Source organism: Canis aureus, chromosome 14, assembly GCF_053574225.1.
Source record: "Canis aureus isolate CA01 chromosome 14, VMU_Caureus_v.1.0, whole genome shotgun sequence".
In the NCBI taxonomy this organism is placed as follows: Eukaryota; Metazoa; Chordata; class Mammalia; order Carnivora; family Canidae; genus Canis; species Canis aureus.
In genome coordinates, this window is record NC_135624.1 from 22,405,804 (window position 1) to 22,432,001 (window position 26,198).

The window sequence follows — 26,198 nt, forward strand, 5'->3', positions numbered from 1 at the left end:
ATCACATTTATACTTTGATATGTGTACATTATACCTCATTAAAACTTTTTGTGAGAGAGAGATGGAAGGAAAGAGAGAGGCAAGGAGGTAAGGCAGGAAGGAAGGAAGGTCAAAAAGGAAGAAAATCTAGCGGGGTCCTACCTGAAAACAATTAAATACAAATTTCTGGGGAGGAAACCAGGCCCTCAATAGCTTGTAAAAGCACTCAAGTGTTTCAAGTGCATCCAGCATTAAGAACTTCTGCCCTAGATGTGCTTTTTTCAAAACCCTAGGCTAGAGAGCCACTGTTACTGAAGAGAAAGTCCTTAAGATGCTCTGAGACAAAAAAGAATCACTATCTTAGGCTTTTAATTCTTTGGTTAGAAAATCAGGATAGTAATACTTGCTTAGTGTATCTCACAAACTTGTTTGAATCACAGTTGGTGATGAAGGTAGACACTTTGTAAACTCTGCAGTAGCTTTGTTATTCTGTCAATCTTAAAGGATGTCTATATCTATGGAACAGTAAAGAAATCCTTGTTCTTCATGATTAAAAGATCTTGAAATATCTTCTGAAGTTTGTCTATTCATTGTAGCTTTCAAATTGCCTATTTTACTATGTTGTAACTAAAGGGAAATATATAAAGTTTATGATCCTAATGTTACTTACTCATTTAAAATAGTCATGGTGCAATTTATAATTTTTTCTGCATTTTTGGAATCTTCACAGTAAGAGGTATCATACAGCTATTGAACAATACTATCGTTTCTTAAACCATTTCAGATTTATTTTTATAATTGAGCCTGGAGGCATTTTCTTGGCTAGTCTCCGTGAAGCTAAGTTTTATGTTAAATTGCTCAAAGCTTAGTCTGATGAAGACAGTGGGGAATCAAGCTAGGCAATAAATATTTTGAAAATGCTTTGTAAATATGATTAGATTGTTGTTGTTGTTTTCCTTATGATTCCCTAGCTGACCCTAAGGACCATTTCAAAGATTTGAGTCTAGAATTGTATGAACAATGACATTGTTGAGAAGTGTGTAGCTTCATAAAATCCCTACATTGAAGACTAGATTTTATTTTATTGTTTAATTTTTAGCATGATTATCAAAATAATTGTGTATATCAATTGGTTGTTTCTTAAGATATGTAGATGTAGATATATAATATTTGTCAGTCAGAGGATTTACTTCAGAATATCTTATACCCTAATCATGCTGAGATATTTTTCATTATATCATATGGAATATTATTTCCTCCTTATAGTAATACTCTTTAGTATTTTATATTGTTAAACTTTTAAAAAGAGAGGGTGTTACAAGATTTTAAGAACCACTGAGGAACATATTTGGTATAAAATATGACTTTATTTTTATTTTACTAGAATTTTGTTTGCTAATGAAACTAAGAATGATCTATCTCTTCATTATAGTTTATATATTATTTGTACAATTTGTTACATTTAAAGGGCACTGTAGTTTCTACCTCTTTCATTTTACCTATATAGTAGGTCCAAAATGGATTTTTGTTGGAGAGGACATGCAAGCCAATCAATCTCTTAAAAATTGATAGTGTAAAAATAACTGAAGAAAATAGAGGGTACATGAGTGCCTGAAGTCCATTAAGTATCTGACTCTTGATTTTGGCTCTAGTCATGATCTCAAGGTCATAAGATAGAGCCCCACACTCGGGAGAGTTTGCTTGAGATTCTCTGTCTCCCTCTGCCCCTCCTTCTGATGCTCACTCACTCCCTCTCCCTTAAATAAATCAATCTTTAAAAACAAAGAAAATAGGTAGAAGTTTTCTGTTGTGATCATTTCCCCTTATTTCTTTAGGAACTGCTATGAGAATTGAATAACAATGCTAATTGTATATCTATTACTCTCTGTAGTATTTACATAAAAACTACTTAATAACTCTTCAGTTAACATCTGCCAAACCTGGAATAACATTTTTTTAAATGACTGCATAGTCATTATGATTAGGGAAGTTCCTTAAAATAAATATTTTTCTTTTGAGAAAAATAAAATTGTTGTAATTACAGGCTTCCATGATTAAAATGCTCATAAAGGTGATGGAATGTAAAATAAATGTGGAAAGGGTGCTATGGCTTGAAGGGACACCCATAAATTGAATTGGCAAAGTGCTAAGTTTGTAAATGAATTAAAGTAACTATAACTCTTAGCAAACTTGAGTTTCAAATGCAACTGGTAACAAGGATTTTTCCTTCCTAAAACCTTTATTGAAACTCCTTTTCTAAGATTGATATTTATAAACAGTATTAATGGCTCTATTGAATAAATTTATTTTGTACTAGATGGTTGTTTGGAGAGATGAGCTTTAAGTCTCAGTATATTCATCTGTGAAATAAACCGTTTTAATAAAATTACAGTTTTCTTTGTGTATGTCTGTATACATACACACACATATATATGTATGTATCATATTTGTGTAAATTCCAAAATGCTAAGAACTTTTTTATGAGCAGAATCTTACATTCCTAAGACAATTACATATTAAAAAGTTTATAATTCCTACACCATCTCTCCAGAAAGCAACTCCATAGCCTTTAGCAGTCCCTCCCCATCCCCAGTGCCTGCTCCTCCTCCAGCCTTTGGGCCACTACGGATCTGTTTCTTTCTGGATAGATTTGCCTATTTTGGACATTTCATATAAAAGTAATCACACAATAAATATGTCATCTTTAATGACTGACTTCTTTCACATACAGCATAATGTATTTAAGGTTTATCTTTGTTGTATGATATACCAATACTTCCTTCCTTTTCATTGCTGATTATAGCTCTGTCATTTGGATGTATCACTTATTATTTATTCACACATCAGTTGACGGACACTTTAGCTGTTGGCTCTTTGGGGCTATTGTAAATAATGTTGCCATGAATATTTGTGTACATGTTTTTGTGTGAACATTTGTTTAAAATTATCTTGAATATAAACCTGAAAGTGGAATTTCTCAGTCATATATTAATTTATAAGTTTTACTTTTTTGAGGAATTTTCAGACTTTTCTAAAGTAGCTGTACCGTTTTATATTCCCACCAAAAATCTATAAGAGTTCCATTTTCTCTATACCTATACCAGTACCTGTTTATTGTCTATAGTTTTTGTTATATTCTTCTAAGGGAGGTGAAGTGGTATCTTTGTGGTTTTGGTTTGCACGACCTTGTTGGCTAATGAAGAACATCTTTACATGTGCTTTTGGCCATTTGTATTTATCTTTGGAGGAATGTCTATTCAGATCCTGTACTCAGTTTTAATAGAGTTGTCTTTTTATTAGTGTTAGAGTTGTGGAGTTATTTATATATTCTAGATACAAATCCTTTATAAGATATATAATTCACAAAAACTTTGTTCTGTGGGTTGACTTTTCTTTAATTGATTAGTAATATTTATTGAATAGTTAGTATATGTCAGGCAATGATCTAAGTAAGCACTTTCCCTGCAGCATCTCACATTTAATCCTCATCATAGCAACCTTGTCATATGGATACTTTTTTTTTTTTTAAAGATTTTATTTATTTATTTGAGAGAGATACAGAGGCGGGGCGAGGGGCAGAGACACAGGCAGAGGGAGAAGCAGGCTCCATGCTGGGAGCCTGATGTGGGACTGGATCCTGGGTCTCCAGGATCACGTCCTGGGCCGAAGGCAGGCTCCAAACCGCTAAGCCACCCACGCTGCCCTTTTTAAAATTAATAATTTTTATTTTTTAGAGCAGTTTTAGAGACTCAGCAAAATTGAGCAGAAAGTACAGAAAGTTTCCATATAGCCCATGTCCTCACATATAATCTCCCCTGTTACCAACGTTCCACCCCAATGGTACATTCGTTAAAATTGATAAGCTTGCATTGACATACCATTATAACCCGAAGTCCATAGTAGGTTGACTTTTCATTCTCTTGAGGGTATACTTTGAAACACAGAAGTTCTGAATTTTGGTGAAATTTAGTTTTCGCTTTTTTTACTTTTGCTTTTTCCTTTTGTTTCCTTTTGTTTTTCCTTTTGTTTGGGTCTCTTATTTAACAAACCATGGCCTAATCCAAGGTCATGAAGATTTATGCCTTTAAGAGTTTTAAAGTTTGGTTTGTAAATTTACATCTATGATCCATTTTGAATTAATTATGATATATATATATATTGTGAGGTAGATGGGTAGGGGGTCCAGCTTCATTCCTTTGCATATTGGTTGTTCAATTGTTCCAGGACCATTTGTTGAAAAGACTGTTCCTTCTCCATCAGATCGTCTTGGCACCTTTGTTGAAAATCATTTGACTGTAAATGTGAGGGTGTATTTTTGCACTCTCATTTCTGTTCATCTGTATGTCTGTCCCTCAATGTCTTGATTATGGTAGCTACATAGTAAGTTTTCAATCAGGGAAATACGGATCCTTTAAGCTCCTTTGCTCTCATCACACATTCAAATTCTTCTCATTTCTCTATCCTCTCAGAATGATTATACAATAATTTTAAATTAATATCCATTGTTTTAATTATTATGAGTATGTAATTGCTCTTCAACGTTTGAAGTGTTATTTTTCCTTTCCTGTACAGTCTTTTGTTTTAGCTAGAGCTAGTGAATCTTTTTATATATCTAGCCATAGAGCCTTCTCCCAGTGGTAAAACTCATTTCAGTACCTTCAGGCACATTAAGTATTCTATCAATGTTTGTGTAAGAAATCTCTTCCAGATCTTTATGACCTGTCTAATCCAGACTTCTTTTTCTAGATGTGTTCCATAGCTTTGGGTTTAAAAGACTATTTATTCATCATTATGGAAATTTCTTCTGCCCTTCTTTTGTTGGTATCTTTAATCTTCCTTTTTCTTCCTTTAGTCCCCTGTTTTAGTGGAGCACATTCTCTAAAATCTTCCTGAAATTTTGAAGGTATTGTTCCATTGTCTTCCAGCTTTTATTTTTGTTTTTATTTTTTATTTTTTAAAGATTTTATTTATTTATTCGTGAGAGACACAGAGAGGCAGAGACATAGGCAGTGGGAGAAGCAGTCTCTTTGTAGGGAGCCCGATGGGGGACTCCATCCCCAGAGCCCAGGGTCATGCCCTGAGCCAAAGGCAGATAGATGCTCAACGGCTGAGCCACCCAGGCCACCCTGTCTTCCAGCTTTTAGTGCTGTTGTTTAGAATTCTAGTGCTATTTTTTCCTAATTTTTTAAAATAGGAAACCCATATTTTCTCTGGAATTTTGTAGAATCTTCTGAATCTTTCTGAATTTACATGATCATGTACCTTGGTGGCTCTGTTTATATTCTTATATTGGGCTCTCAGCATTCCTGGAAGCTTGTCTTTTTTTCTTTTTTAAGACTTTAATTTATTCATGAGAGACACACAGAGAGAGACATAGGCAGAGGGAGAAGCGGGCTCCTTGCAGAGAGCCTGATGTAGGACTCAATCCCAGGACTCCGGGATCATGACCTGAGCCAAAGGCAGACGCTCAAACACTGACTCACCCAGATGCCTCAGCTGGTCTTTTTATTGTGGAAAGTGTTCTTATAATTATTTTGTTGGTAATTTCCTTGCCTGTGCTTTTGCATGTTCTCACTTCTGTCATTCCTGTGTAGATGTTGTTCCTCCTGGATCGTGTGTCTGTGTCTCTTTCCCTTCCTCCACTATTTTCCATTTCTTTGCCTTTTTTGCTATGCATTCTGTAGATTCACTGAACTTTTTTCTTAATGTTCTTATAATCTGTTTTTATTGAACAGATGCAATATCTTCTCTGAGGATTTTAATGATCTGATTGGTTTGTTTGTTGTGTGTGTGATTTCTTTTTACTGCATATTCTTTGTTTCCTTGCAAGCACTTTTTTCTATTTATTTTGGCATCTAGTTTTCATACTAGCAACTCTCCTTAAGAGCCCATAACTTTTGCCTGCCTGTCATATTTAAGAGATGGTATCAGTAAGCTAATGGGAAAATTTGAGTGCAGGATTATAGCTTGTTGACTGTGATCTTCATTTTAGAGTGATCTCATTGGGATCTTAGCTGACTCTGATGTTGGGATCCTTCAGTCTTTCTTCTAGGACTGATCACATTTCCAAAAGAAATTTCAATTCTGTTATCTAGCTTCTAAAATTCTAGAAGTTATGTAGGTAAAGAAGAGTAAAGGGCCTCAATATTCAGTATATCAGTATACAAATACACATTTTAACCACTGATAATTAACTTTAACCCTCCTCTCTGTCCAGTATCTCTCAGGAAGGAGACACCTTGTTTTACTTTCTGCAAAGAATAAACAGTAGTCTTCTGGGCTGGGGAAAGGACAATCATGTGTCTCAGTAGAATAAGGAGTGGTCAGGATGCCAAACTGCTTCTCACAGACTTCAACCTGTTTTCTTATTTCACCTTCACATTGCTTCCAGTGCCACCTGGGACCATCATCCCAGAGTCTTGTCAGGGATTGTAGTATAAATTATGTTGCTTCTAAACTTTCTCTACTGTTTTTCTCAGCTTCCTTAGCAGTCTGTTACCAATTATTCATCTGCTTTCCTGCTTTCAAAATTAGTTGCTATTGTCTCTTCTGTCAGATATTAGTCCTTGTAGATTTGTGCTATTTTAAAAATCTCTTTATTCTCATTTTGTGGAATTTCAGCAGATAGTGAAAATGAATGCCTATGTCCAATTTACCATCTTCAAAAAAAAGGGACTCTACTTCTATTTTTAATCTCAAAGGCTTCACAGTTTTTCTTTGACCTTCACTATAACCCTCACTTGATTTGTTTTTAAAATATACAAGAAGCTGTCTTAACTGACCTTCATGTAACTGGCATGCCAGATTAATGAGTACTCTCCATTCCCTGTAAAATACATTATGAATGCCCACTGCAGAACCGAATAGCTACCCTAAAGTGTATCTGCACACTTCTGCTCCACTAGTTGAATTGTATGTGCTTGCAGGGGTCAGTTTCTTCCATTTTAAAGAAATAGAAGCTGGAAGTAGTAGTTGATATATTATGGATGTGGTCATACAAGAAAGATACCATGGAACTCTAGTGGGCCATTTCAAAAGCTAATGAAAAGTACACATAATTTTAAAGTAAAATGTTTTAAAGTAAAAAACAATCATTTTTGTTATGAATTTCAGCTTTCAGTTTTCTGAGTTAAATGAATAAGTGCTACCCAAAGTGTATTATATAATAACTTGTTTTCAAAAAACATAGAAAGTCATTATAGCCTGTAGGCCAAATATATGATTTTGCCATGTTGCATGTTGAATTTTCACATACTTAACAAGATAATTGTTTTTGTTTAGTTCCAGATGTTGAAGTGAAAGGAGAGTGTTCTAGCTATTATCTCCTCTTACAAGGTAATGGTGACAGAAAATGTAAAGCCACATTGATTCATTCAGCCAACCAGATCAATGGCTCATTTGCACTCACTTTAATTCATGGAAAGATGAAAGCAAGGACAGAAGAAGCCAAACTGAGTAAGTGTTCATTTTAGGTGGAAAATGTTTTTATTTTTTTTATTTTTATTTTTTTAAAATTTTATTTATTTATTCATGAGAGACACAGAGGGAGAGAGAGGCAGAGACACAGGCAAAGGAAGAAGCAGGCTCCATGCAGGGAGCCTGATCCTGGGACTCCAGGATCAGGCACTGGGCTGAAGGTGGTGCTAAACTGCTGAGCCACCCGGGCTGCCCAGAAAATGTTTTTATATTTGTTTGTATATGCAGTTAACTTAGGTGGTTTTTAATGAATTTATTTTCCCCAAACTCCATTTCCCTTTCAATTTGCCTTTTATTTCAAACATATTATAGCATGTTTGGGCAGTTTAGAGTCCAGATAATTAATCCCTTTTTCATTATACTTGGTAAAATTTAGTGGGTTATCTTTCGATTCCAAATAGGAAATTTTTAGTATTTTCCACATTAAACATATTTTTCTATAATTTATCCCTCATTTTTAGTTACTTCCTCTCAAGCATCTTGTTCCATTTTATTGCCCATCTTGAAGTTAACTTCTCTTAGAGCATTGTTCTAAGAAGCCACCAGGTTTTTTGACCCAGCCTGAAGTCATTTACTGTCATTTACTATCAGTTTCAGAGAGCTAGCCTAGATTGATTGTGGAAGGACTGATTCACAATGGGTGAATGGTAGGTGTGGTTGATTGGGCATCTTTAGAGACTAGCTCTCATACTCCGTCTCTGCTTTGTTTAGGAGTTTGAGTAGCTGAGCCCGTAAAAGAAAATGTTATGGAGGGATTTCTACTCTGTTACTTGAATTCCCTCAATTTCAAAGGGAGGTCAGAGCTTAAAATGCAAAATAATTTAGTATACTTGATTACTACATCTTAATTATTATTTTGAAATAAGCAAGAGCAAGAGAGATGGGTAACTGACTTTTATTTTTTAAAAGTATTTAATAACATTTTCTGTGAACTGAGTATTATTGTCATAGAACATCCTTAATACTGACTTTTTTCTATTTCTCAGGCTTTCCTTTTGACTTCTTGTCACTTCCACATTTTTCGGGTGAGCAACTTATACAGAGAGAGAAACAGTTAGCTAATGTTCAAGCTTTGGCTTTGAAAGAATGTCTGAGTAAGTAATGATTTGTACATTTCATTCTATGTTAAGAATGTTAACTCGTTCAGACACAATGCTTTGTTACTGTCATACTTTTTCTTACACATTTTGTCTTTTAGGTAAAATGCTTATTTGTAGAACTATCCTTGATAGAGGTGATGCAGAGTAGGAAAGGTCTGCAACCTTTTTCCATCGGATTCAGAATCTTCCTATCTATTCGTACATTGCCGTTAACATTTATAAAAATATATATATATATATTTTAAAGATTGAGTTATTTATTTGAGAGAGAGAAGACGGGGAGAGGGACCGGGGGAGAGGGAGAGAAAGTCTTAAGCAGATTCTACACTGAATACGAAGCTGGAGCCTGATGGAAGGCTCAATCTCATGACCCTGAGATCATGACCTGAGCCGAAACCAAGAAACTGGGCTATCCAGGTGCCCCATAAAAATATTTCTTTAGGAAAATTTTGTATTCCATTCTTCCATTTTTAAAAAAATTCTGATTAATATAGATCTTTTTATAAAATTTCCCATATATTTTTGGTTGTAACAGTAGGATAGAGACTGCAGAGAGAAGAAAATACAACTACAGATAAATTAATGTGCTAACTTGACTATTGATTCTTAGACTTTTACTATTATTAACAACGCATTTCATATATATGGCAGAATGAAGTTAGCATTATGGATTTTTCCTTATTCAGGAAGCTAACACTTTTTCCAAGAGTCATAGTTTAAGGTCTTACCTCTATTACTAAATCTTAACTTGGGGGATCCCTGGGTGGCTCAGCGGTTGAGCATCTGCTTTTGGCTCAGGGTGAGATTCCAGAGTTCCGGGATCAAGTCCCACATTTGGCTCCCTGCATGGAGCCTGCTTCTCAAAAACAAAAATAAATCTTAACTTGGTATCAGTCTTAACTTTTTTAAACAAATAATCATTAATTACTACCTACTATGAACTTATTTTAAGGCAATTGATAGAGAATTTTTATTTGATTCAAATTGTGAAGCCTCTTTAGTTGCATATAAAAAAAGATGATAATTAAATTGAGTAGATACATTATAAAATAACAACTGTCTATTTTTTCTTTAAAAGCATTTTAAAACTATCTTGAGTTCAGTAGCCTATTTTATTCAATGGAAAATAATTTTAGAATACTTGGTCTCAATTATTCAAGAATTACCTACTTTTTCAATTGTGCAAATCAGGGTAATTGCGTAGTCTTGAGCTTCTCCAGCCATTGATTTTTTTTTTAATTGTATCGATATTAGTGCAAGGAAAATAGTTAGAAAGGCAGATCGGTTTCAATAAAAAGTAGTACATGTTAAAACCAAGAAAAAGAATAAATACTGAAATAATATTTATTGGCTAGAAAACTGTTATTTCAAATATCAACCTGCAGTATTATTCACCTCTTGACTTTGTTCCGTCCCTGCTACACTCGTCTTCAGGCCCTGCTTCCTTGCCTTAAGCCTTTTGCAGCTCCTTGTAACAAAATTCCCTCAATATCTCCCCTTTCCTTCATTTCACCTCTCTTCCTAACCCTTCCAACCAGAAAAACTGCCAGAGTAGAAAAATAGGCTGCTCTCTGAAGCTGACACATTTCTCCTTTGAGTATGAAGAGTTAACCCTCCTAGATAGGTGGGAAGGGAAATACTAACAGCTATAACCAGACTGCTGCCTGCAGGTGTGGTTGGAAACTCTACTGGGGAAAAAGGGAAACAGGAGTGGTAGATAAATGTAGAAGCACCAGTAGCTGAGCTGTACCACAGTTGTAAGGATGCCACAGCTCTGGGCAAGGTGCAAGGACAAGTAGGGGGCCAAAAGTTGAGGGAAAGCTTATAGCTAGTAGCTGCTAGAGATACCAGCTCTGGGCATATCCATGAAATGACCAGTTTGTAATCCAAAGCATTAAATCTTGATGAAAATTAGTGATTCAATTAATCAATTTGTGATGGAAATATTTGCTGAACCAATCTCTTCTTTACCCAGAGAGTCAATACTGGATTTAAAATTTGGGGTAAAGTTATATCAGTTAAGTTCCTGTATCTCAGAAGACAAAGTAACAGCAAAACAAAGTTTCTTATGTAAGAATTTCTGAATGTATAATTAATTTACACATGGTGAAAACTAATATATTAAGAACAACTTTCTTTGGAAAAAAATCGACAATTCAGAATCAGTACAAAGTTTATAGTCTTTGCTATGAAACAAAAAGTTGTTCAAGACGATTTTTTCAAAATTATCAACAAGACATGGAGTAGACGTACTATCTTTCCACTGTTTCTCTGACCAGTACTGAATCAGAAAGAGCAACTGGAAAAGTTTTTATGAAAATGTACATACATTATTGAGACACTTTGTTTTTTAAAATACACAAAATTCAAATAAAATTTCTGGTATGGTTTTATTTTTAGAATAATTACTTCCAAGGGGACCTGGGTGGCTCAGTTGGTTCAGCATCTGCCTGCAGCTCAGGTCATAATCCCGGGGTCCTGGGATCAAGCCCCACATAGGGCTCCCTGCTCGATGGGGAGCCTGCTTCTCCCTCTCCCTCTTGCTCCACCTGCTTATGCTCTCTCTCCACCTCTCAAATCAATAAATAAAAAATCGTTAAAAAAATAGAATAATTACTTCCAGGAGTTTTATTTATTTTTAAAAATTATATTTAATACTATTATATTAGAATTATTTTTATAATTTTATAGTTTTTTTTACTTGATTTTTTGGTAGTTCATAACTTCTTATATTTGAAAATGTTAATATCTTGTTCACTGATTATTTTAAAGAAAAGGTTTAAGAATGCTAGATTAAAAAAAAAAAAAAAAGAATGCTAGATAAGTTTTAAATAAAGACTATTTATTATGATGCAAGATAAATCCAAAACAACAGTGTTGTCATTTCACTCCAGCATTGCGGTCACTACTCTGAGTTTCCCACATCTTTTTTTTTTTTTAAGATTTTATTTATTTATTCATGAGAGACACACAGAGAGAGAGGCAGAGACACAGGCAGAGGGAGGAACAGGCTCCAGGCAGGGAGCCCGACGTGGTACTCGATCTTGGGACTCCAGAATCACACCCTGGGCTGAAGGCGGCACTAAACCGCTAGGCCACAAGAGCTGCCCATCCCACATCTTTTTTAAATTTATAGAACCTAATACAAACCTGATTGACACTCAGTCTCTGGTACTTTTAGATATTCTCCTCTATATTTTTCTTTAATAAATGCTAAGTTCTTGCTAGCTTTCTCAGGAATAGCATTCTTTTGCTGATTCATTTTTAGACTTTAGTCCAATATTTGTCTCCCAGAATTTTGCCACCATGTGCAAACTCATTTATTTATAGATTATTTTTTGCCTCAGTGAATTATTCGTTCATAACCCTGTTAAACTTCATCTATTCCCTATTTCTTTTTCTGACATCAGGGCCAGGAGGAAGTCTTACTCCACTCTCCAGATAGCCCAATGTTGTAATATAGTTGGCTGTTTTAAAAAGCATGAGTTAGGTTCATGATTTGTTTATTTTTAACATTAATAAAAGTGTAGAGCTAAGTTCTAAAGCACATTACCTATTGTGCGTCTTTCAGATAAAAACAAATCATTGATAACTTTTTGTTTTAGAATGGCACCCAGCAGATTGTGCTTCACATAAAAAGCTTCACTGCTTTTTATTTTCTCACTTGTAATAACAACAGTATATTTTACAATCTTGCTTTACCATTACTAATGTTCTTGAGTGCAGGAACCATGTGTTACTTATCTTGGATCACAACTGGAATGACCCTACCAATATCCACACTGGGAAGGTGGGATTTTGCAGAGGCATTGTCGTAAAACTGATGTTTTAAAGTAGGACCTCTAGGCTGGCTGCTTTCTTCTCAGTCTACTCTCTTGCAATATTTATGTATTGCCCTCATGTAGTAATGGGCTCTAATTCTCAGTGCCTAAGGGCACAACACAGTGCTTTGTATACAATACATAATAAATGTCGAATTGAATTCTCTATGCATTTACAATTTACTATTTTATTTACTCATGTTATTAGTCCAGAAGTGTTTTAAAAATGTCATACTTTTATTAAAATAATACATGGGTCTAGTTTAAGATGCAAATGGTATTGACAAACTTGATGTGGACACTAGCAGTACCCTACTGTCTCCTCTCCATCTTTCAGCCTCTCTCTGCAGCAGCTACCTGCAGCTGTTTGGCTGGTTTTCTTAACATTTCCTCCAGTTCTGTTAATAGTATCTGAATGCTGCTGTTTCTTAATTTGCCAGTTGAAGACATTATTTTAGCATCTATCTATGGAAGATTAAGACTCAGTTTTCTCATATCATCTTCACTCTCCCTTTCCACCCTTTACAGTGAAGTCTTGAATTTTGGCAAAATCAGTGGTTAGTTTTAACATTATTATCCATATCTCTCTCTCTCTCTCTCTCTCTCTCTCTCTCTCTCTCTATATATATATATATATATATATATATATATACAAAATATATCACCTCTCTTGTATAATCTTTGTTTTTCTTATGGTTGATAATCATTTTTAATTTGTCCATTCTTCCATACAGGCAAAATATTATGTTTTTCCAGAGGCCCCAACATTTTTCTACATACTTCCCATTAAATTCATTGTATGTTCAAAGACAGCAGTTCTTTTTATTTCTCTTTATTTTTTTTTCAGAGTGTTCAATATTTTGTTCTGATAGCAGAACATTTGAGACTTCTCTTTCTTCTCTTCTTTTGGAGTCTCCTTTTTTCTAGACCCCTGTTCTCCCTCCTCCTTGGATTACTCTCTAACTTGGTCGGAGCATATATTTCAGTAACTACTTGCGTTAAACTTTGTGGAGCATAAATTTTTTTTAAGCTCTTGCATATCTGAAAATATCTTTACTTGATTGATAGATTGTGAAGAATCCTAGGTTGAAAATCATCTACCTTCAGAATTTTGAAGACATTGCTTTATTATCTTCTGTGTGACTGTGTTCCTATTGAGAAATGTAATACTATTCTTATCCTTTGTAGTGTTTTATTTTTGGCTTGTTTTTACCCCTTTCTGGAATGTTTTATCTCCAGAAGCTTTACTCTGAATCGTGCTGTGTATGTATTTTCCATTCTCTTTCTCTGCCCTCTCTTTATTAAGCTATGTATTTGATGAGCCATTTCAATAGAAGATTCACATTCTTAAATCTGAAAACTTTTATCTTTAATAATTTTGTTTCTTTCCTGTTTTTTTTTTTTCCTTTTTAGAACTTTTGTTAAGCATATAAAAATACCTGAACAGAATACCAAATTTTCTTTCCTATTTCCATATTGTTTTCTTTTTGTTCTAGTTTCTGGGCAATATCTTGCATTTTTTTAATAGATTTTATTTATTTATTCATGAGAGACAGAGAGAGAGAGAGAGAGGGAGAGAGAGGCAGAGACACAGGCAGATGGAGAAGCAGGTTCCATGCAGGGAGGCCGATGTGGGACTCGATCCCAGGTCTCCAGGATCAGGCCCTGGACTGAAGGCGGCACTATCTGCTGAGCCACTGGGGCTGCCTGCATTTTTTTTTTTTTTAAGCCCTTTTATGGAATGTTTAACATTTGAGCTCTCATGGGCTTAATTTTTAAAAGTCTCTTCTTGTTCATCAACTGTTATTTAAGGATCCTGTACTTGTTTCATGGGGTGTATTATCTTCTCTTAGTTCTCTGAGAATATTAATTATAGCAAACTTGCTTTTGTTCCCTGCAGGTTTTTTGTTTGTTTCTGCTGGGCTTCTTTTTCCTTTCGCTTGCTTTATTTCTCTTTTTCATTTTGGACTTTTCTGATTTGAGAGTCTCAACAAATAAACCCCTCTTTACTCTCCTAAAGTTGGAACCAATTGAGAAATAAACCTAAGAAACACTGATGGAGATAAATAAAAAATAAAAGCTGTATTGAAGGATATGACATTTTAGATCTATGGCCAGTTGAGCTAACCTCCTTGAGTGAAGAACTGGACAAATACATATCAACCCAATGGGGGCAGGGCCTTTACCATATGGTAGGGAGCATGCATCCTGAGGACTTGCCAGCTCGGAGGATAGTTGGAGAGAAGGATCTGATCAGAGCATGCCTTGTTTCTACTCCAGACTAGCTCCGTGAGTGATGCGAGGGAGTCCTTCCTTACATGTGTAAGCATAAGACCATGGAAATGCAGAGTCCCTCTTTCCCCAATACCTTTTTTTTTTTATTCTTTACTTAAATTCCATGTAGTTAACATATACTGTATTATAGTTTCGGGGTAGGATTTCGTGATTCGTCAGTTGCATTTAACACCCAGTGCTCATTATGTCAAGTGCCCCCCCTTAATGTCCATCACCCAGTTACCCCATCCCCCCCACCTCCCCTCCAGCAACCCTCAATTTGTTCTCTAGAGTTGAAGTCTTTTATGGTTTGCCTCCCTCTCTGTTTTTATCTTATTTATTTTTCCTTCCCTTCCCCTATGTTCATCTGTTTTGTTTCTTACATTCCACATGTGAGGGAAGTCATATATTTGTCGTTCTCTGATTCACTTATTTCACTTAGTATGATACCCTCTAATTCCATAAATGTCATTGCAAATGGCAAGATTTCATTCTTTCTGATGAGTGAGTAATATTCCATTGTCTATACAGACCACATCTTCTTTATCTGTCCATTCATCTGTCAATAGACATCTAGGCTCTTCCCATATTTTGGCTATTGTGGACATTGCTGCTATAAACATTGAGGTGCAGGTGCCCTTTGAATTACTATGTTTCTGTCTGTACACTTTTAAATGGGAAGCTTTACATACCCTTCTCTAATATACTGTCTGGTAATCTACACCGTAAAGATGTCGAGTGACAGGTCATCATTTTGGTTGAGAGCTCCTATCCCTACACCTCCACTTCAATATCAGGGTCAAGCTCTTTTTTTTCCAGGGGCATTCAGTGTTTCAGAAGGGGAATCCTTTAATCGTTCTAGTGGAGCTTTTGTAGCTGCTAGCTTTCTGGCTACGGGGCTTGGAGTCAGACCTTTCAGTATGAACACTTCTTGTTAGTCCCTCAGTTTTAACCCGAGCCTCAGTGTTACCTTTCAGTGTGCCTGATGCTCAATGGGCTAGGACTTCTTTCTTGCTTCTACCCCAGAAAAAAAAAAAAAAAATGAGAACAGAGTCTCCTGGCTGTGAGAGGTTGAGGGTATGGTGAAGACCTTTACTTCTGACTGCTTCTTCCCTATGCCTCCAGTCCTGCGTTAGCCTGGACCTCACCATCATCTTCCTAATGCCTCACAGTAGCACCTCTGCAGGCTCCCAGATGACCCTTCCTCTGCTGTAGCAGCTCAGTTACCACTCTCAAACTGTCATTATTTATTGTTTCTGCTTTTCTTTTCCTTTTCTTAATTCCTTGCTGTGAGTGTAGGTTTGGGGAAGGAGAAGAAAAAGGTGGAAGTGTCCCAACTACCACGTTTAACTGAAAGTCTTACAGGTGTTATTTTCACATAAACACCAACATTCTTAGTGCTCTGCAGTATATCCTAAAAACTTGCAAACTCCCCTTTACCATTTTTCACCTCTTGGTGTTAACAGATTACTCTATTTTTGTTTATCTCACATAACTGGAAATTCTATCATTACCTACAATGGGGTTAAAATGAAAACAGGCCTACAGCAATAGGAATGCTGATGTGCTGGAGAAATTCACCTATTTTACTTTTGAAAATATTTCTCCTAAAAGGGTAGTAGAGGCATTTCGTGAGAGTCTTTAGAATAATAGTCATATGGCTAATCGTTTTTGTTGTCTTACAGAAAGGAGAAAGTTGGCAAAGCAGCCTGAAGCAGTTTCTGTTGATGAATTCAAAAGTCTATTGATACTCACAAGGGAATCCTTTTTAGAGCATTTTGATGCTGTTATTCCTAAAACAATTCCAATAAAGACAGACAAAATTAAAACCTCCAATATGTTAAATGGTAAGTTTTTTGTTAGTTTAAATATGGATTCTTTTTGTATGTATGGCATTTATGACATTTCTTATTAAAACCAATAAAATGGTGATCAAAAATATTTTATACATTTAAACAGTGATATATGTATTTGTTTATACAAGTATGTGTATGTATTTGATGAACTATTTCTCACCATTTAAACTAAAAACTTCTTTCATTAAGCATGTTTAATATTATTGTTTTTGAGCAGAGGGAGAATCATTTTAAGGTGATTCCTCTTACTACTTTTACTAAGCTGCTAGATAGGTGGATTTTTATAAAGCTATGTTTTCATAAGATGAGAACAGTAGAACCTACACATAAGTTTATGATTATTAAAACTACCTACAATAAGATGCTCCACATTTGCCATACATTATAGCAGGAACAGTCAGCAAACTCCACTGAAGGAGCAGGAAATCATTTCTATATTAACTTGCATTTCTATTTTCTCGGTTCCTATTCTTGTGATATATTTGAATACAATGAAGCTTTACAGAATCTAACAAGAAAGCATTTGATTATTGCCTGGCATTTTAAAAGTACAGGGTAATTTTTTGTTTTTATTCCAGGAGAATCATTTTTATTCTATAAGTTGATAAGAAAATGACCAAAGAATCAAGTAAACAGTAATGTCTGTTGAAAGCCTTTCTCTGTTTGACACCATAAAGATAAACAAAGAAGTAAAAATTTGGATCCCTGACTTTCAACAGGCTTATGATCAATTTCAGAAGCAAAATAAAATAGAACACAGAGCCATTTCAAGAGCCCAGGCTCTGGAGCTCAAGTGCCAGGGCTCTAATCTGAGTTTTGTCACTTGTTAGCCAAATGTCTTTGGGCAGTTATTCTACCTCTCTATGCCTTCGCCTCCTCGTGTTTAAAATGGCCTTAATACTATTACCCACTCACTAGGGTTATTGTGAAGATTAGATGAGCTGACGTATGTGAGAACATAATAAATGCCGAAGAGCTGTTAGCTGTTATTTGTATTATCATTATCATCATCATGACATATCAGTAAGAAAGTTCAGTTAACAGTACAGAGTAATCTGACAGGTGTTAGAGACAGTGTAAAGTTTCTTGTAAATGGGAAATGTATTCAATAAATGAGAGACACAGTTTCTTGTTTGCAGCATGGACTCTGGATCCAGACTAACAAGGCTGGATGTGGCCCTGCAGCTTACCTGCTGTGTGACCTTGGGCAAGTTTTCTAACCTCTCTGAGCCTCAAGCTTTTTTTAATCTTTAAATTAGAGATGGCATAGGTTGTTACAAGGATTAAAGGAATTATTTATAAATTGCTTAGAAAGTCACTTGGTATGAAGTGCTATATGTTTGTTTTTATTTTTATTTATTTTAAAAATATTTTATTTATTCATGAGAGAGAAAAAGAGAGAGAGAGAGAAGCAGAGGCACAGGTAGAGGAAGAAGCAAGCTCCATGCAGGGAACCTGACATGGGACTCAATCCCAGGTCTCCAGGATCACGCCCCAGGCTGAAAGTGGCACTAAACCACTGAGCCACCTGGGCTGCCCTATATGTTTGTTTTTAAATAAATGAATGTGAATTTAAAGGAGAGGAATATAAGTAGGGTAGGATAGTCACAGAACACGTTGTTAGGAGTGAAGGGACTCTGTTGTAGGTCTTGAGTGATACATAGGATCTAGGTTGAGTGGAGAACACATTTTCCAGGGAGAAGTTCCATACCCATACCCAGAGTCATGAAGGCAACAAACTGAGATCCAGAGAGAAGTTGGCTTACTCAGAGGACTTGTGGAGGAGACAATAGTTGGAAGATAGGAAGGGTTGAAGTCATTACACAGAGTTTTTCTGTAAGTATGGAAATTTATCTCACAGTTACCCGTACGAAGTCAAGTCCTAGGACACTGTTAACACACTCCGTTTACAGGGGTGTTCATTTTAAAATGTAAATCAGATTATATCACTCCTTTCCTCAAACCTTTGTCATTGCTTTCCATTGTACATAGAATATGTCATCCTTAATATGGCTTACAAAAACCCTAACTGATGTCTGATTCTAACCTTCTCCAGTGCCACATTTCTGTTTCCTTGGTGGCACACAGAGTCTTTCCGTTCCTTGAGCACGTCACATCCCTTTTTACCTCAGGAACTTTATACATAGAGGATCCTCTTTCTGGAATACTTTTCTCCCAATCATTACCTGATTAACAGGCATTCTTCATATCTTGACTTAAATGCTACTTCCTCAAAGAAGCTTTTTTTCCCAGACCTTCCTCAGTTTAAATTGTTTCCTGTTGTACTCATTTTCTGTATCTTTCTATAAATTATTTTTCACATTTTAAGTTATATACTATAGATGTAATTATTTGTTAACTATTTGTCTTCACTCTGAACCATATGTTCTCTGAGAGTAAAGAGTGATGCCTACTCTCCATTGCCCTAGAGTACTGTACCTGGCACATAGGAGTTCATTCCTCCCAAAAGTCATGTTGAACAAATGAAAGAAACCTTGAAGATTTTTTAGAGCCTGAAGTGAAATTTGAGATGACTTCCAGGAATGAAGTTGTGATCTTTAACATCCTTTGTAGCTTTTGTTTGAATAAATACATCTAAATGCAAAATACAGGGCAGCCCCTGTGGTGCAGCGGTTTAGCGCCACCTGCAGCCTGGGGTGTGATCCTGGGGGCCCAGGATTGAGTCCCACGTCGGGCTCCCTGCATAGAGCCTCCTTCTCCCTCTGCCTGTGTCTCTGCCTCTCTCTCTCTCTGTGTCTCTATGAATAAATAAATAAAAATCTTAAAAAATAAATAAGTAAGTAAGTAAATGCAAAACACACAGCAAAAGAAGCAACAATGTCAGTCCCATTATTTAACAACCACACTCATCAGGAATTATTGCTAACCATCAGGATTATTCATTTTTTTTTTTTTTTTTTTGTAGAAACTCTAGCATGGGTAACATGAAAATCAGCATGAAAAAAATGTCTTGATATAACCATTTCATATATCCATTGCCACATAGTTGCTAAAAACTTTCACAGTGTCAAATGAGATATCTGGACTCAAAATATAGTAACTGTCTCCTTTTACCTCAGACCATTGGGGTACATAAGCACACTGCACAAATGAGTTTTCTAGGTAATTTTATAAGATCGCAGTTTTATTTTAAGTATTTTAATAAGAATCTTCTGGTATGTACTTATGTTTTTGATAAAGATTGAAGTGTTATTAGCAATCTCAGTTCATTGCTAGAAGGATAAGCACACTGTGATATAAAATATTTTACTAGTAGTGAAATAACATTTAATGAAGATGTGTATGTTAAGGCATCTTACATTAATGGATAAGTGAAAATTCTTTCTAAAGTGAAAACCTTTATCTCAGAATATCCTGTGTTTTTTGCATTATTGTACTTTTGAGAATGAAGTAATCTCTTTTAGAAATAAGAACTTTTCTGGATAATGCTGCTAATTCCTGTTTCTGGTGTGAAAATCACATAGTATATCTAATATATTTTCCATAGAGTTGCCTCCTTTTCATTTAGAACTAATTTCACAAAAAAAAACAGGCAAATTATGCTTTTATTCCACAGGAGTCCTCATAGAGCTAATTCATTTTCTGAATTCTAGCTCATAGCTTATGAAGAGACAGTAAAGTAACATTTGACTTTTTTTTTTTTTTTCATTTCCAAAAACCTTTTTAATGGCATTTTGCATTGTTTGGGCCATCAGATATATCCTTAATAAGTGCCTGAGGTAAGTACTGTGTAGTTAATCCAACACGGCTTTATGTCTATATCATCTATATCTATATCTATCTATATCTGTACCTATATATAGATATATATGTTTTCATGTAGAAAATTCAATGTTAATAATTTTTAGTACTTATGTAGGTTTCTTTCACTTTAGATGCCAGTTCAGTGGAATCTACTTCTTCAAATCTAATGGAAACCAATGCTCTGGAATGGCCAGAAAGGCATGTTCTTCAAAATTTGGAAAGTTTTGAAAAAGCTAAGCAAAAAATGAGGTAATATTTAAATAGCTTAGTATTTTTTAAATGGATATTTTTTTCTTAATCTTTACATTGTGTTTATGAAATATAAGTATTTTCTAGTTTTATTAGGAAATAATTTTTTCTTTATTAAAGGAACATATGCGTATTCTAAGTAGACAGGTAGATGGAGCGTTACAGAGTAGGATGTTGAGAACATGCTGTTCTTCCCTAGTGTCTACTTGTACTTTCTGTGTGTACATAATCATAGTTTTTTTTTTTTTTTAAGATTTATTTATTCATGATAGACATACACAGAGAGAGAGAGAGAGGCAGAGACACAGGAGGAGGGAGAAGCAGGCACCATGCCGGGAGCCCGATGTGGGACTTGATCCTGGGACTCCAGGATCGCTCCCTGGGCCTAAGGCAGGCGCTAAACCGCTGAGCCACCCAGGGATCCCTACATAATCATAGTTAACATTTTAGTGAATGCCTTTCCAGGCTACCTTTACTGCTCTATGTTTTGGGTATTAGAAGGTGGAGGGAAGACAGTAAAGTATCCTCCAAACTGAGAAGGCACTTGAGGATGGAAAAAAGAAGCAGGCCATTACATACCTTCTACATTACATACATTCAGAGTAATTTACTGATGGTGCTTCAGGCGCATGACAGTCCAGCACTGTGCAGCTATTCTCCACAAAATTCAGACCTTAATCCACAGTTTTTATACAGCGAGGGGATGGGCATAGGTCATTGTAGTGAGGTCAAAGGATTTAACCCACCTGGTTGGAGCCATCTGTTTGTTAGAGAGGAGAAAGGGAAAGAAACTAAGCTATCTCTGCTAGTTACCTAAACAACTTTAGGGAAGATCAGAACAAGCCTTTTCACGTGGTCAGGGCATGCATTAGCCCCCAAGGGGCCTGGAACATAGTCCTGAGAGAGTTCATTACATGAAGGAGATGGAGAACCAAAGATGGAGTCCATATTGTCAGCACTCCTATAGTTGGGATTTTTTTTTTTTTGACCCATGCTTTCTTCTTTTAGTTTTTTGTTAGTCATATTTTAAATTTCTAATAATTTCCTTTGTGTTCTCAACTCTTTTTTTTTTCATTAGCAATCTCTTCTTTTATTAACAATGAGAATTTGGAAGATACTAAAAAGATGTTAATTGGAATCTTCTTTTAACTTACTTTATCTGTTCCTTAGATGATCTCATTATCCTTGGATCTGTTCTGTTTGTTCCTTTGCTGTTTTCCTCGTATGTGTAGCTTTCCTCCAATGTCTGGTGGTCCTTGATTGTTACTGGGTCAGAATTTAGTATGAAGTTGCTTTATATAGGTAGTTGATGTTTATTTTCTCTCCATATATGTAGTCCTGTTTCCTGCCTGTTGTCTTCTGAATGTTGTGGGCAGGGAGATGCAGGGTGGAGCATACCTGGTAGACTTCACTTTGGGGTACCTCTGGGGGTATCAGAAGGCCAGCAGCCTTAGTCCTTCACTCAAGACTGAAATAATGGGGTTTTGTTCTGGGGGCATCACCACTGAGGCTAGGACAGGCATCTAGTTCTGGATCTTCAGAGAGTGGTTTCTCTATTTTCACTTAGAGATAAAATTGTGGGGATAAGGAAGGGTGTGGGAGGGTGATACTTAAACAACTGTTCTAGTAGGGTTCTTAAAATACATTGCCTGATTTCTGCCCCTTGCCACTCAGCCCAAGCGTAGAGTCTCACTGTGGCTTTGTGGGATAGAAGACAGATTCCACATTTTTTTGTAAGTTTCTCTCTCTAGCTCTCATTTATGCACTTGCTCTAGTTTATCCCTTTTGTTTGTTCCACCATTTTTTTCATCTTTCATTTTTCAACCTTCTTATGAATTTAGTGTCTGGTACTTCATCATTGTGATTTCCATTTATTTGAGTGGAGAGGTTAATATGTATGTTTAATGCACCATCATCTTGAACCAGAGGCTTGTTTGTCATTCAAGGTCTAGATCAAATATCACCTTTCTCTTAAGTATTTTATAAATGTTGCAGCTCAGTGTTCTCTTTCTTCATTAAGCACCCAAGGACTATAACATTACTTCTTTTCATGAAGCTTATTTTATTACACCTTTTTTTTTTTTACCTCATTCTACCTTGGTATATCTCCTTTCACTGTCCTTAACCTCATACCTTCATACTAAATTACATACAGTGATTATGAGTCTATACATTATCATCAGTGAACTCATTTTAGTAACTCCCAATGGTATTTGCAAAGTCAATACTCAAATACTTGTGAGAGTGTAACAATATGGGGAGATACTATTGAATTTTTGGTTGGGAACAAAAGTTACTTTGCATATTTACAGAATTTGTATTGTGTTAAAATAAGCTTAACTGGAGAATTAAAGGTTCTTTACATAGTGAAATTCAGAAGTCATAAGAATTTGGTTTTGGGCTAACTCACATGTGTGACTTTGTTGCCTCATCTCTAAGATGGGGATAACAATCCCAGTTCTACTTAAAGTTTATCAATGTTTAATGAGATTATATATGAAAAAGTACTTTGTAACCTTGAAAACACTAGACAAAATAAAGCGCTATTATTTTATTGATTGATTTTAGCCTAAGACATATCTTGATGGTATAATTTATCACAAACTGGGCTTTTAAATTGCTCAGATATCTTTGTGTTCAGGGTCCTATATAAATGCAAATTATAAACATCCCAAATCTAGCCTATAAAATGATTGGGATTAATATTCATTAAGAAACGTTTGTGAGTCATAATTAGAGAATAGCTATGTAGAAATTTAGGTTAAACTCATAATGTAGTTCCTACTCTCTTGGAGTATGGAATTCAGAGAAAATATTTGAATATTTTCTTGTTTGTTTTTATTAGGTTTATGTTTTCAGCTTAAAAATAAAGGGGATAGGAGGAAGGGGCACATTGTTGGTATATTATTGATCTTTAATGTATAGAAATAGAAGTCTAAGTCCATAATGTCAACACTTTAATCATATAATCACCAATATATTGGTAATTAAATATTCTTGATTGGAGTGATAATTGGGAGATAGCTGAATTAATATAAAGTCATGAAGTTAATTTCCTGTGGAGGTTTCAGAAGATTTTATTTATGCTTTGATGATAGAGCAATAGCATGGTCTGTGACTCAGTGCTTGATAAAACTGCTACCATTCTCTGAAACTAAGTTTTTTTCCTTTTTCTGGTTTTTAAACTTCCTGTGAGCTTTTTAGGTTTATAGAGTGAGAGTGTAGGAATAGTACTTAATTCAGAGTCAGTCTAGTTCTGACTATCATTTTAAATGACTGTGTCACCCTGGGCTTGTAATGCAAACTAATGTGTGTTAGTATCTTTATCTGAAAATTAGTAATAAGGATTCTTTTCTAGGTTTGGTATGCTAACTTTCACTTTAGAAAGTACTTATCTTCTTTTTTTTTTTTTTTTTTGTATATTCCCTATGCTATCCTTTTTATTCCTTTTTTTTTAATTTATTTTTATTGGTGTTCAATTTACTAACATACAGAATAACCCCCAGTGCCCGTCACCCATTCACTCCCACCCCCCGCCCTCCTCCCCTTCTACCACCCCTAGTTCGTTTCCCAGAGTTAGCAGTCTTTACGTTCTGTCTCCCTTTCTGATATTTCCCGCACATTTCTTCTCCCTTCCCTTATATTCCCTTTCACTATTATTTATATTCCCCAAATGAATGAGAACATATAAATGTTTGTCCTTCTCCGACTGACTTACTTCACTCAGCATAATACCCTCCAGTTCCATCCACGTTGAAGCAAATGGTGGGTATTTGTCATTTCTAATAGCTGAGGAATATTCCATTGTATACATAAACCACATCTTCTTTATCCATTCATCTTTCGTTGGACACCGAGGCTCCTTCCACAGTTTGGCTATCGTGGCCATTGCTGCTATAAACATCGGGGCGACCACTCTCTTTCACCATACACAAAGATAAACTCAAAATGGATGAAAGATCTAAATGTGAGACAAGATTCCATCAAAATCCTAGAGAAGAACACAGGCAACACCCTCTTTGAACTCGGCCATAGTAACTTCTTGCAAGATACATCCACGAAGGCAAAAGAAAGTACTTATTTTCAGGTGTTCATTTTGAGATAAGATGTGTTCTGTCTGTCAGGGAAATTTGTGAGAATTAAGAACATATTTTATGTAAAGTAGTTTGAGAAGTATAAACTCCTGTATCTATTTCAGGTATAATAATGATTCAGTACTTATTCATAATGTTATAATAATGGCTAGGAGACACCTTGAACAGATTTCTGATTACTGTCTCATTTCATGGTTGTGCTTCAAGTAATCTCTCAAGCCCATAGAAAATTGGAACATTCAGTCTCTACCATCAAAATTTGAGATTATGGGGTTTCAGAACATAGAAAAACATTTAGATTTAAAATATTTTTTAAGATTTTATTTATTTATTTGAAAAAGAAAGCAGGAGTTGAGGGGGAGGTGCAGAGGGAAAGGGAGAAGCAGATTCCCCGCTGAGCCAGGAACCTGAAGTGGCGCTTGATCCCAGGACCCTGAGATGATGACCTGAGCTGAAGGCAAACACTTAACCAACTGGGCCACCTAGGCACCCTCTAGATTTAAACTTTATAGAATTGATAACTTCACACTACTAAATAATCATGCCATCATTTATCTTTTCTTGAAGATTTGCTTATTTTAGAAAGAGCAGGGGGAGAGGCAGAGGAGGAAGAGGAGGAGTTGAGAGAGAGAGAGAGAGAGAGAGAATCTCAAGCAGACTCCCCACTCAGTGCAGAACCCAACTAGGAGTTTTGATCCCATGACCCTGAGATCATGACCTGAGCCGAAATCAAGAGTTGGATGTTCAATGGACTGAGCCACCCAGGTGCTCCTCATTTCTCATGCCATCTTTTATAAAGAATATAATTATGTTTATTTTAGTTAAGTAGTAGCATTATTGACATGGTTAACTATAAGTTTCATTGTGACCTACATTTTTAAAAATATACTTTTACACTAAATGGTTCACAAAGATTTTACTTTATTTTCTTTCCTAAATATATAGTTCTGTAGTTTTCTTTGTTTTGGTTTCTGCTCATATCACCTTTTCCTGACTATGATGAATTCTAATCCACTTTTAATAATCTAGATAACATTATTTTCTCAGAACTGGTTCATTACCTCGTTCATCTGAGCAGTTGCTGGGCCACAAAGAAGGGCCACGGGACTCGATCACATTATTGGATGCTAAAGAATTACTGAAATTCTTTACTTCAGATGGATTACCAATTGGAGATCTTCAGCCTTTACAGATTCAAAAGGGGTAAGTTATAAACTTTTAGTTGCCAATTTTTTAAAAATAATTTTAAAACACATTGCATTTCATTTCTTTAGTTAATTGATGCCCTATGCTACTTGGGCAAAATTCACAAGTTTGATCCCAATGCTTATCATTTGGACTTAATTTTACTCACATTTTACCTTACCCAATGTCCTATTTTTTTGTGGTATTGATTATAAAGAAAACAAAGGCAATAAGAGCAACCTCAGTTTATTCCCTATAGAAGTCAGTAGCTTCTACTTTGTATACAAAGGACAGTGTTGTTTAAAAAAAAAAATTATAATTTGACTTGCAAAATATTTTTAATTCTTTTTTCTGTGTTATTCTCTAGTTTTGATTTTGCCTTTACCTGTCATGACATTG

The 26,198-nt window shown here is 35.4% G+C and overlaps 1 protein-coding gene across 3 annotated transcripts in view; it reads left to right on the top strand.

The window, feature by feature from the left end:
* Nucleotides 1–26,198, top strand: part of MTBP (MDM2 binding protein) — a 70,786-nt gene that overhangs the window by 28,113 nt on the left and 16,475 nt on the right. For all 3 annotated transcript variants that reach the window (XM_077847084.1, XM_077847083.1, XM_077847085.1), the window contains exons 12-16: nt 7,261–7,434; nt 8,442–8,549; nt 16,336–16,497; nt 20,403–20,520; nt 25,662–25,817. In XM_077847084.1, coding sequence (XP_077703210.1) covers nt 7,261–7,434; nt 8,442–8,549; nt 16,336–16,497; nt 20,403–20,520; nt 25,662–25,817 — 718 coding nt within the window. The remainder of the gene's footprint in view (nt 1–7,260; nt 7,435–8,441; nt 8,550–16,335; nt 16,498–20,402; nt 20,521–25,661; nt 25,818–26,198) is intronic.